Source organism: Bubalus kerabau, chromosome 8, assembly GCF_029407905.1.
Source record: "Bubalus kerabau isolate K-KA32 ecotype Philippines breed swamp buffalo chromosome 8, PCC_UOA_SB_1v2, whole genome shotgun sequence".
Taxonomy (NCBI): domain Eukaryota; kingdom Metazoa; phylum Chordata; class Mammalia; order Artiodactyla; family Bovidae; genus Bubalus; species Bubalus kerabau.
In genome coordinates, this window is record NC_073631.1 from 115887730 (window position 1) to 115900596 (window position 12867).

The 12867-nt window shown below is 49.2% G+C and overlaps 1 protein-coding gene and 1 long non-coding RNA gene across 2 annotated transcripts in view; one reads left to right on the plus strand and one right to left on the minus strand.

The window, feature by feature from the left end:
- Positions 1 to 4046, plus strand: LOC129659650 (uncharacterized). The gene is made up of 3 exons (XR_008718169.1): positions 1 to 80; positions 3684 to 3843; positions 3928 to 4046. It is a non-coding gene; the product is annotated as an uncharacterized LOC129659650 (long non-coding RNA).
- The window catches only part of ZNF777 (zinc finger protein 777), a 27776-nt gene continuing 16338 nt past the window's right edge, over positions 1430 to 12867 (minus strand). Inside the window, exons 5-6 of the mRNA XM_055591234.1 lie at positions 5875 to 6126; positions 1430 to 2960 (exon numbers count right to left, since the gene is read on the minus strand). Coding sequence (XP_055447209.1) covers positions 1804 to 2960; positions 5875 to 6126 — 1409 coding nt within the window. The 3' untranslated portion in view covers positions 1430 to 1803. The remainder of the gene's footprint in view (positions 2961 to 5874; positions 6127 to 12867) is intronic.

Sequence of the window (12867 nt, forward strand, 5' to 3'; positions counted from 1 at the left end):
CCACCTCTGCAGGCAGAGCTATGCTGTGTCTAGGCTGTCCCCTTCCGAGATTGGCCGTGCATTTATGACGGGCTTGGCACGTAAGTGTTTCCCGCACACAAACCTAACGACTTGTTCCTGGATCTGAATCTGCTCTCCAGCCGGTTCTGCAGGTCAGGGCCTGACTGGCTGCCTCTCCAGCCCTTCACGCCAGCCCAGGGGCCTCTGCCCGGCCTCTGGCCGCTGGCCCTAATGTCCTCCCATCCTTTTAGAAAATTTCAGTGGAAACGAACATATCATATCCTTTCCAGTCTGTGCTCTTGGGCCGTCATGTCCCCTCTCTCATGCCTTACTTCATGCATCTTTATAAAGGAGGGTGTTGATGACCCCCAGTGGTAAAGAACCCGCCTGCCAATGCAGGAGATGCAAGAGATGTGGGTTTGATCTCTGGGTCGGGAAGATCCCCTGGAGGAGGAAATGGCAACCCCCTCCAGTATTCTGGCCTAGAGAATTCCACAGACAGGAGCCTGATAGGCTGCAGTCCATGGAGTCGGAGTCGGACACAACTGAGCACACATGCACATGGCCCCTTCAAAGCCAACCTTTTCCTTCCCCTTTCTGAATGCCCTGAAAGAGTATCTCATCCTCTGCTCTCCGCTTCCAGACTTAAGACTCAGTCCTCGACCTTCAGCAGCTGTTGGCTCTCAGGCTCTCTGCCTTCAGAAGTCTGGCTTCCCCAGGTCCCACCGCTGAGCCGGGCACTCTGCTCGCCTCCATGAACTGTCCCTTCAAATGGCCTGAACCCCGCCAGACTCAGGAGCGGAGCGAGAGTAGATCGCTCTGTGGGCCAGTAACCCGCCCGAAGTTTTCTTTCTGAGCCCCACTGGAGGACGATTGGAATCAATACCTAGCACAATGAGGGTACACCGGCGCCTTTAACAAGTCCAAAGAGAGCAACTTTGATGCAACATACACATGAAAAGTGTTCTGATTGGTGCCTTTTGTGGTTTTCCCAAATTGGCACCAGGTGCCTCTGCACCCCTTCCCTTACCCACACCCCTCCTCAGCCCCGGGCCACAGCCACACCTCCACCAGCTGCGTTTCCAGCCAGGCAGGAGGGCTGCCTGGTCCTGAGGGTAGCGTCCAGCTTCTGCTGTCGGTCTTCCAGCCTCGTCCAAACCTGTCCCCTCTCCCTGCCTCCCACCTAAGCCCCACTGTCCTCTGACGCCCGGGCAGGGATGGTGTGCGCTGGGGGCTCCACCCTCCGGTCGGCTCATTCACGTATCAGGCCTGCTTCTCCGCGCCCCCTGGGCCACCCAATACGAGGAAGCGGCACAGAAAAGGACTCCACGGAACCTGGCCACTGACACTGGGCACATGCCCCTTGGCCACCTCCTCAACCCCTCCCCTTTCACGACCAAACAAAAATGGCAAACAGGAAACGCTCGTCTTTTAAAAATTACTCTATTATTATCAAATAGAACCACAGTATCCAAAATGTCATTATAAAGTTCTATCCCCAACTAAGTGGCCCCGCCCTGCCCCTCCGAGTGGCCGGCGGCCAAATCACGCCCCCCGTGCTGATTGGTTTCATCCATTTTATTGTCAAGGAAATGAACAGCCCAAAGGGGGTTCCCCAGGTCCGCGCTAGCCCCCGCCCCCGCCACTGGGGCCTCCCGGGGGAGACGCGGCCGCCCCGTGTCGGGGAGGAGGGGGGAGAGGAGGGATGAAGGGAGAGGGGGTGGGGGAGGGCTCACGGCAAAGGGGCTGGGGTGCCCCGTGCCCGCCCGCTGGGCTCGGGCCGGGCGGCGGGCCGGGCCGCGCTCACTCGCCCGTGTGGGTCCGCAGGTGGTACTTGAGCGACTGCTTGTAGCGGAAGCACTTGGCGCAGTGCGTGCAGGGGTAGGGCCGCTCGCCCGTGTGCGCGCGCTGGTGCTCCAGCAGGTGGTGCTTCTGCGTGAAGCGCTTGCCGCACTCAGCGCAGTGGTAGGGCCGTTCGCCTGTGTGGATGCGCCGGTGCTCCAGCAGGTGGTGCTTGCGGATGAAGCTCTTGCCGCACTCGGGGCAGGCGTGCGGCCGCTCGCGCGAGTGCACGCGGCAGTGGTTGGTGAGCTTGGACTTCTCGCTGAAGCTCTTCTCGCACTCGGGGCACTTGAAGGGCCGCTCGCCCGTGTGAGTCCGCTGGTGGCGCAGCAGGTGCGAGGGGCGGCTGAAGCTCTTGCCGCACAGGCTGCAGATGAAGGAGACCTCGTGTTTGCCCGCGTGCACACGCTGGTGGATGACCAGGCTGATGTGCAGGCGGAAGCTCTTCTTGCACTCGGGGCACGTGTAGGGCCGCTCGCCCGTGTGCGTGATCTGGTGCTTAGTGAGGCTGGACTTGTGGCTGAAGCTGCTGTCACACTCGGGGCACTTGTAGGGTTTGGGGCCGCCGCTGCCACCGCCGGAGCTGGGCGACTTGGGGCGCGGCTTGAGCGCGTGCTTGGGGGTGAAGCCAGGGCCACGCTCGGGTGACACGTAGCCGCCGCGGACGCGGTGGATGCGCTGGTGCAGCGTGAGCTGCTGCTTGTGGCGGAAGCTGACCTCGCACTCGGAGCACTCGTACGGGCCCTCCTTGATGTGGTTGCGCTGGTGGATGATGAGGTTGATCTTCAGCCGGAAGCTCTTCCCGCACTCCATGCACGTGAAGGGCCGCTCGCCGCGCCGGTTCCGCTGCTGCTGGCTGCCCGAGCCCCGGTTCTCACCCGGGTGCCGCTCACCGTGCGACGGGGGCGCCAGCCGCTTCACCGCCGGGTTCCCCAGCTGCAGCGGCGGGGGGCTCTCCTCGCCCTCGGGGGACAGCTCCCCCGGCAGCGACGTCGGGTACAGGCCGGTCTCGTACCTCCCGGACAGCTGCCCGAGGGACTGCAGGTGCTGCGGCAGCTCATCGTCCTCCTCGTCTTCCTCCTCCTCCTCCTGCTCCTCGGTCTTGATCACGATCCCCTCTGCTCCAGGGGGCGGGGGACGGGGGTGGAGGGGAGAGAGATAAGACGTCGTTAGGTGTTGCCTGGCGCCCCTGACCCGGGTGAGGCAGACCCTTCGCCCACACACACAGCGTGCGCACTGCCGGCCCCGAGCCTTCGTGCCTGCTCGCTCCCCGCGGCCCAGGGAACCTGGGCTAGCCACGGGGCTTAGCTCAGGAAAGGGCCCATTTAGGCCGGTGCGACCAGGCCCAAAACAGGCGGGTCGGAGCCCTGTTTTGGAATTTTCTGCAGGGAAGCGGGGACAACGGGATCCTCGTGGTGGGACGTGGGCGCTACGTGTGCCCATCACCTGGCACCTCTAGCGGGCAGGGACTCACAGGTAAGAAGGTACCCGCATGCGGAGCCCTCCTGGAGGCGCTTGGGTCCAGGGAGCCAGAGGTTGGTATCCTCAGGACCCACGACGCTCCAAGCCCATCAACACTCCTGTCTTATTTTGGCCACTTGAGGGTCAGGTTTCTACCACGCAAGGGTCCTGACTCATCAAGTTGGCAACCTCTCCCCCTCTGCGGTCTCCTCTGCCTGAACTCGGCTCAGCCTCGCTGGCCTCCTTTCCGGAACTCACCTGGAGATTTCTCCTCCAGCAAATCCTGCCTACTGAGGAGGGGGGTGTGTGTGTGTGTGGGGGGGGCGGTCTCCAAATCCTGCCCATTGCTTTACACCCAGCCCCGATCCTGTCTCCCCCAGAAAACCTTCCTTGGCCTTCCCAACCTGTATCCCTCAAGCCCTCCTGAGCCCACAGCAGGCGTGGCGGTGCCTCCTGAGGTAGCACCTCACCTACATGGGTGGATGGCTCACTGCAGGCGGACTCCACCAGTCCTGACCCTGGAGCTGGCTGGGGTCTGAGGTAAGTGTTCCATGAACACCCCAAATGGTGATGTCCTCCTCCTGGCGCTCTGCCCTCTAGCCTAAGAAGTTGTCTGTTTTACAGGGTTCCTGGAGAACCTAAGTTGGAGAGTCCGCCAGCATCTGTGTGAATTTTCTCAAGCGCCTTGTTCTTACCTGGCCCTCTCTAAACACTGAATTGGGGAGCTCTATTCTTAGTGGCCAACTTTGTGTGACATGAGAAAGGCATTCATTTTTGAGTCTACCTGTGAGATGGAAGATGTGACAGTCTGACATTTGTGGAATTCTCAGGAGCAAACAACTAAACTTTTCCAGAACACTTTCCACCTACGCTCTCTCATGTTCCCACTATCCTATCACAGGAGACGTCAAGCAAGAATTATCCCTGTCTCACAGACACGGGGCACCCAAGCTTGCCGCTGTCACATAACGTTTCCAAATAAAGTAAATAAACTGAGACCTCTTCAGCACTTTCAACTGAAGGTCCAGCTAGTCTGTCCCCTCAACTGACAGGGAAACTGAAGCTGGCAGTGTTTGTGAGCTGGCCAAAGTCTTGTAAGTCTGTCAGTGACTGCTAGGCCACAGCACTTCCAGCTACTCCTCTGCACCCTGTAAGTGGCAGTGTTAAAATTAGAACACAGGTGTGCCGAGTCCCAGCTCAGGCCTCCCCTGCTATAAGACAATGCTGCCTCAGTCCAGTCAGGACGCTCAGCAGGAAGTGACCCAGAACATCCCTGGAACATGATGCTTAAAAGATCAGGAAGGAGGAAGCAGCTTCGGAGGTTGGCAACTCATGGCCCTGGTGTTGATCCTGAAAATAGGGTTGTTATGAAAGACAGAAGGGAAATACGGGCCTTAGAATATTGGAACTCTCCTTGGGTTTCAAAGTTGTATTTTCTTAACAAAATAAGAAGAAACAGTTGGCCCTAAAATTCAGGACTTGAAATCCCACAAAGAATCTTAGAATATTACTAAGTGGTACTAATAAAACTAACGGGAATGTTCACAGGGCAATCAATGCAAGGTAGCCTCACAATTTGCCTTGTGTCTTTCGCTATTCTCTAATGAAGGACAACGTGGTATGTTAAAAAGGTTTCTCTACTATCATGCAATTATTTAAAAATAAAGAGTTAGATCCACATCGTTTGACCAAGAATAATGTCCATGATAATTTATTATTGTGTGCAAAAAGACAAACTGCAAGGAAATAAAGTGAAAAAAATTTAAATCATCATTTCTCCGTATAAATATTAACTGATACGATGGCTAATGACTCCTAGTATACTAGACTTTGATAAGTCTAGTATAATCTTAATGATGATTCAAGAAAAGTTCAGGTTCATTTCATTTATGCATACAGTTGTACAATTCCCGAGTAAAACAGTAGCTAAGTAGACTTAGTAGCTAAGTCTAGTAGGATATTTAAAAAATACACCATGAGGATCACACGGGGCTTTTCTCAGGCCTGCATGGACGGGTCAGCATCACAGAAGCCGTCCTGGCAGTGCTCCTGAGAGCGCACGTCCTCACAGGGAGCAAGGGTGTGCAGCCTGGTGACTCCGAGGCTTTGAGAGTAAACAGAAATGAAGCCTAGATTCCGCCAGAAAAAGACAGCATGGTCTCAGCCATTTGCAAAGACGTGCGACCCAAGGTGGAAATCTTCAAGCCAGTTGAGGCTTCTAGTGTGACACAGGGATGACCAAGGACAGACATATCAGAAGACGGAAGTTCTCGCCTTGCCACCAGTGTGTGACCTTCTTGGCCTGCCGAGGGAGGGGCCGGAGAGATGATCTCTGCCATCCCCAGAGGTCCTCATCTGACCTGGTCTTTGGCTGCAGTGCCCTCTCTCCTTGCCCGGGGATGCTTTTAAATCCCGGGGCAGGGGACCTGGACCTAAGGCCCTGCTTGGTTCGGTCACAACTGTTGAGCCCTCGGTGGCACACAACCTCTCTGAAGGAGACCTCGGCTTTCCCCCAGGACCCCCTACCCTGCCCCCTCTGCAGGCCTGACGACACCAGCTCCCCCCACTCACCTGCACAGTTCCTCTGCTGCACCAGCATCTGCTTGAGCTCGCTGAACTCGCCTGAGCCCTCCGTGGATGCCTCCAGCGGGTTTTCCGGCTCCTGCATGTCCAGGTCCGGCTGCTCGCCGCACGGGTCTCCCAGCTCCGAGTCCTGGAAGCCATGCTCCTCTACCTGGCCCATCAGGGGCTCCGGCGTCTCCAGGCTCTCCGAGCCCTCGTCGTTGGTCTGCACCTCGATCTTAATCACGATCCCATCGTGAGCTGAGAAGGTGGGCGGGTGGGGGCGGGAGAGGACAAGAGATTCCAGAATATGTTCATTCCACCTGCTCAGGTTTTTGCAGCCCTAGAATTTATATTTTCAAAAAGTCTTATTTTAGAGACCCTGAAGAAATATCCCGAGTTGGCGGTGAGTAGGCTTAAACCTCTCTGGACACCGTGTAGCCCTGAATATAAACTGGAGTCAAGTTAAAATAGAGGCAGTTTGTTTCCACAAGCCCCTGTAATTTTATAAGATAGTCATGGTTTCTTTTAAAAAGAGACCCCAATTCCTTTTCCCAGGATAGGCCAGAACAAAGCCAACAGCAACTCTCTCTCTCTCCACCTCAACCAAGTTAAAGACAAGGCTAATCATGTGGTTGGGCTTCCCAGGTGGTTTAGTGATAAAGAACTTGGCTGCGATGCTGGAGATCTGGGTTCGATCCCTGGGTGGGGAAGATCCCCTGGAGGAGGACATGGCTACCCACTCCAGTATTCTTGCCTGGGAAATCCCATGGACAGAGGAGCCTGGCGGGCTGCAGTCCATGGAGTCTCAGAGTCGGACATGACTTAATGACTAAACAATGACAACAGTCATCTGGTCATTTGCACACCCTTTCAAGTCCTGGCCAGGTGTCCTATACCGACAGACCAGAGGCCCCCACCCCCACCCCCGGCCCTGCCCCAGTCCCCTCTCCCAGCCTCCATTTATAGGCACAAGATGGGGCCGCCGGGTTGTTTTTAGTTAAATAGCATCTGATGACACACATGGCCCTGACATTTTTTTTTTTTAATCTACTTGTATGTCTGTTGTAGGCTAATTTCAAATGTTGTTACACACAGGCATCACTTTACATAAATGGGATTATAGCACACATTTCTGGTTTTCAGTGCAGTATTTTTCCCCTTTTAATTTGCCGCCCCTTCCCCTCGCTCCTCGCTTGACAAGTACAAGCGTCTCCGGTAACTCCCGTAATGGACCTCACACTTTTCTCTGTGCTTATGGAATGATTTATCACAGCACGTTTATATTCATGTTTCTTTTCTAGCCATTGGTTGCAAAAAATAAAACTGCCTTATACATAATCCTCTATGTTCCTTTTCTCACTCAAATATACTGTAGAAATCCCTTCACAGCAATTTCTGTAGGCTAATGCATCCTTTTAAAAGCTGAGAATATTCCACAGTGAGGATCATATAGCAATGTGTTCAATCATTTCCTTATTGACAACATTCACTTTTTGCTCCTAGGCTTTTGCCCTGGTGAACAGTACTGCCATAAACATGTGTTTATTTATATCTCTAACCAAAAGGAGTGCTTTTATTTTTAGGAGAGTGGCGGGAGTGGGACTTCAGGGTCAAAAATTAAAAATATTTTCGATTCCGACAGATGTCATCAGCCTGCTTGTCCACAGGCTGCGACAATTCGCACCTCTCCCGGCGCTTTCCCGTCCCCGCCAGCAAAGGACATCACTGCTCTTTTAATTTTCCTCGGTCGGAGGGGTATAAAGTGATAACTTACTGATACTTCAATAGTTCTACTTCCCTGATGAAGATAATGTGAGTGTTATTTCTTGGTCTTTGAGAGTGGATTCTGTGTGAACTGTGTTCTGTCAATTGGTCAGAGACCTTTGATTCCTGTATTAAAGATAACCCATTTTTCTTACTGGCATTTCAAATATTTCCCCCAAACTCATCATTTGTCTTTGCCTTTGTGTTACCTTTTATCATAAAACCTTCCTGAAGTTTTCATCTCATCAGTTATGTCCCTTTTCCTTTTTATGGCTTGTGGGTTTTCTATTTTACCAGAGTTAAGCAGGAGGTCTCCTCTGGCCCTAGGTGGTTCATCTGGTCTCCCAGATTTTATTCCCAGGTCCTTATCATTTTATTTTTTACCTTTATCTCTTTATTCCACCTGAAATTTGCTTTCATCTTGTGTATAGTGTGGGGTCTCCACTTTATTTTCTTGCTTATGGATAGAGCTATGCCAGCATAAACCCCCTCAAATCACTGTGTTAATTAGGGAAACTAAATGTACAATGCGTGAACATACACATTCTTTGAACATTTATCCCATAGCTATTGACTGAGCACCAACGACGTGCCATGTGTGTTCCAACGGTGGAACACATGAGGCAACAAAACAGACCTCCCTGCCTGCCTATATCTCACATACGGCAATAACAGAATCAATAAACTAGATGGCGTGTTACAAGGTGTAAGTGCTGTGTTAAAAGAAACGGGACCAGGATCCCAGTGGATGAAGCTCCTCATTGTCCTTTGCCATGCTCCCTTGTCCCGCCCTAATGAAGTGGACCACATCACCAAGAAAGCAGACCGCTAATCATACTAGCGACTGATGGCACATGCCTAACGCTGGGTTCTTTCTGATGCCTGGCAATCCTTTAATTCCTCTCTGATCAGCCGCCTATTAAGTCCCAAATGATGGGGAGTGCACTGCATAGCCAACAGTCCGACAGCCTTCCACGCGGCCCGAGCCTACTTTCCCTCCGAACTGAGCCGCCAGAGATGTCTTCATCCTACTCTCTGTCTTACAAAAAAGATAAGTCATCCACACTCACACCCTGGCTTCCTCCTGCTCCAGCTTGACGTCTTCGCCTGGCCTCCTGTGTCCCTCCTCTGGCCTCCCCTCTTCTGGGCTCTCTACTACATCACAACCGTGGATCCAGCATCAGAAAAATATCTTCCCTGACTTCAAAAACTCCTGGAAATATTTTGCTTGCCTTCTCCCTAAGATAATTTTTTAAAACCAGGTACTCATTTGCACCTTCCTGAATAAATACATAAAATGCTTCAATCGCTGCAAAAGATGTAATTTCTGGAGTATTGTAAATATTGATATTTTAAAATAAACTCTTCCATTGCCATTTAATGTTGCCAATGGAATCTTAGAACTCTGGCAATTTAAAACCCACCATTATTCACTTAAAGAATACATGAACAAGTTCTTCTTTGATACTTGAAATTTTAATATCATTCCTTTTCACCTTGGACTTCTATTTCCATTCCCACTTTACCCACAGAATTTTATCCTAATAGAACATCTTTTTGTGCTCAGATGCCTTTTACTGATCACCTCATCTACCACTCTGCCACAGAAATGTGCATGTAAATGGAAAGATTAATTTTGCTTTCATTTCTAATAACCACAGGGCTCTAAGAGTTACTTTTCTGCCTGGTTTAAGTCATCCTTAGTTATTACTATTGTGGAATGAAAAATAATTATTCAAGATGGGAAACCAAAAACCTGGAGGAAGTGAATCTCTTACAAGGATGGATAGGGACTTTTCCCCCAATTAGTTCACTTATCTGAGAGTGAATATTCTTATCTCTTGAGTGAGACAGAGTTCAGAATAAATTCTATTCCTACTTTTCATTTTTATAAATATAACCATTGGGAGAGCTCATTTGCATAGATCTGGAGATGGGCTGGCGGGAGCTTTGTTATGGAATCATCCCTCTATTCTGTGAACTTCTGAATTACAATGCTGCAAAAGCACATGGTTAACATATCATCAAAAGCTGTTTTTAATGACCTATTAGCTGACAACTTAATTAGGTTCTCTTTCAATTTTGTTGAAAGCCAGGTATTCCAAATATCTGACTTCCAAATGAATTCACCATCCGGGCCCCTGAGCCATGCACTTCTGGTCCCCATCCCCGCAACAGTCTGGCTTGTGCCTTTGTTTCACGACCCCAAGGGCGTTTTACACCTCAGAGAAACACTCCATAGTAAGGCAAGATGGGCAGGAGGTGCCTGTTCTTTATTTTCAATAGTGGGAGACCCGGGAGCTAAGGAACAGCACTACTGGGACCGCATGCGGCCAGCGCCCTCGATGATGCGTTTTATGAAGAACAGATGGACGAAGACTTGGAAACGGGACCCACAAAGCCATCTGTGTTGTGCCTTCTGGGAAAGCCACTTGTACCCCATGGGCATGGGTGTTCCAGCCTGAAGACCAAAGCCTTCCCATCCCTTTGTTGTTCAGTCGCTAAGTCATGTCGGACTCTGCGGCACCATGAACTGCAGCATGCCAGGCTCCTGGGTCCACCACTATTTCCTGGAGTTTGCTCAAACTCATGTCCATTGAGTGATGCCATCCAACCATCTCGTCCTCTGTCATCCCCTTCTCCTCCTGCCCTCAATCTTTCCCAGCATCAGGGTCTTTTCCAGTGAGTCAGTTCTACACAGTAGGAGGCCAAAGTTCTGGAGCTTCAGCTTCAGCATCACTCCTTTCAATGAATATTCAGAGTTGATTTCCTTTAAGATTGACTGGTTTGATCTCCTTGCTGTCCAAGGGACTCTCTTGAGTCTTCTACAGCACCACAATTCGAAAACGTCAATTGTTCGGCGCTCAGCTTTCTTTATGGTCCAATTCTCATACCTGTATGTGACTGCTGGAAAAACCATAGCTTTGAGTATGTGGACCTTTGTTGGCAAAGTGATGTCTCTGCTTTTTAACATGCTGTCTAGGTTGGCCATAGCTTTTCTTCCAAGGAGCAAGCGTCTCTTAATTTCATGGCTGCAGTCACCACCCGCAATAATTTTGGAGCCCAAGAAAACAAAGTCTGTCACTGCTTCCACTTTTCTCCCTTCTATTAGCCATTAAGTGGGGGACCAGATGCCATGATCTTCGTTTTTTGAATGTTGAGTTTTAAGCCAGCTTTTTCACTCTCCTCTTTCACGTCCTCCTTTAAGACCCGCACTCCACCAGACATCCTAGGTTGCTCTCAGCCCATCATGAGTGTGATTCTCTGTGAACCCAAGCTGTTGTCTGCTCCTCTATGGCATCTAATTCTTTTCCCCTTGAAATGGGCAGCAGGTAGACATTTTTGTGCCTCTCCCCTACTTTCTGGGCAGCAGAGAAGCCAGTGTTTCCCACTGAAAAGTTTCCTCTGCACCGAACAACTTTTGAAACAGTACTGACAACCAACAGCCAGACTGCATTCATAAGCAGTAATCTGTTCTCCCATTTAGAAAAAATTAATCAAAGACTAATACATTGTGGGAACATAGTTTATGACCAAAGGTAGCATTTCAAACCATCGGAAAGGGATTAGGTAAGTGGAGTGGAGACAACTGGCTTCCTGACTAGAAGAAAAAAAAAATCTTCACATATCTCACCTCAAAATAAATTATGGATGAATAAAACTTTAGACATAAATAATGAAATCACACTAGGATTAGAGAAAAAAAGCACAGTTTTCCCCCCCTCCCCTCTTCCTTCCTTTCTATAAACAATGTTGAGCTGAGGAACTGGTTACTCCGAGACCCTCTGGGACTTCAAAGATTCCTTCCAGAAGCTACCTGGTCAGTTACACCAAAGATATTGAATATGCACAATACTATAATCTTTAGTATAATGTGCAATCAACTATAATCTTTTGGTGTAAATTTTCTGGAAAAAAAATTTGTAGATTTGCCTTGATGTTGTTTGGTGATAAGAAATATTTAATTTGTGATTGGTTTTTAATCTTGTAACTACATTTCTTCATAAGAACTCTTCTGAGATGGGAAAAATCTCTGCTACAAATTGTTTTCAAAGGTATTAAATGTTGTGAACACATTTAATTATTAATGAAGCAGGTATAATGTTATTCTGGGAGACAGTTAAACATTTAATTATTTACATTTTGTAATTTTCAAATAAAGACATCAAAGATATATTTTTGGAAAAAGCAAGTTGCTAAACAACGTACTTCTATACTGTCTGAAAAAAATTTTTTTTAACAATGAGAAAGCATTTATTACATAATTAAGGCTCTGTGTATATGTGTTTGACTACATGCACATACAGTGAAAGGAATAAGCTGCTCTTTTTTTTGGCTGTGCTGTGCAGCTTGTGGAATCTTAGTTCCCCACCCAGGGATCAAACCTGGGCCCTTCGCAGTGAAAGTGTGGAGTCCTAACCACTGGACCTCCAGGAAGTCCCGAGCTGTTGACTCTTGAAAGAGAAGTATGGAAACTTTCACTCTTTCAGCTTTTTTTCTTTTTGAATTATGTTGCTGCAACTTCACAATTTCATTGGAAAGTGAAAACCAGCATTGTCACGTTAACTTTCTCCAACAGCTCAAAGCACAGAAATGATGGCTGACACGGGCTTTCCAACCTTCTCGTGGGTACACTTTCTGTTAGATTTTTTAAACTTTGGTATATTAATTTTTAAAATCATCTTTAAAAAGTTTATGTATGCACATAGGTCAGAGGGTTGAAGAGTTCTTAAAAACTCACTTTTAAAAAGCTCCCCACCATGCTTCAACTTGCTCCCAGAGGTAGTCACTTCCCATCCTTCTAGCTGATTCTTTTGTCATTCACCTTTATACCTCTCTGTAACATAATGACACTGCTACTCCTTGAGTTTTCAGTTTTAAGCATCATCTACTGACTTCCTAGAGCTGGAGAGGACCATCTCTTCCTCTTCCATCCACATCTTGTCCAAATCTCTGATTCTTCCCAGTTTGTAATTCTGATTGGATTAACAATGGGTGTTTTTGTTATTGGATTATGTAAATACTATTTAAAATTGAATCATGTAGCACACTTAAAAGTACTTTTCTATGCTTGTAAACACTTTTCGATTTCCCTGGAGGTAGTTTTCTTTTGTTTATTGGTGTTTAGTCGCTCAGTTGTGTTTGACTCTTTGGCAACCCCATGGACTGTAGCCCGCCAGGCTCCTCTGTCCGTGGGATTTCCCAAGCAAGAACACTGGACTGAGTTGTCATTTC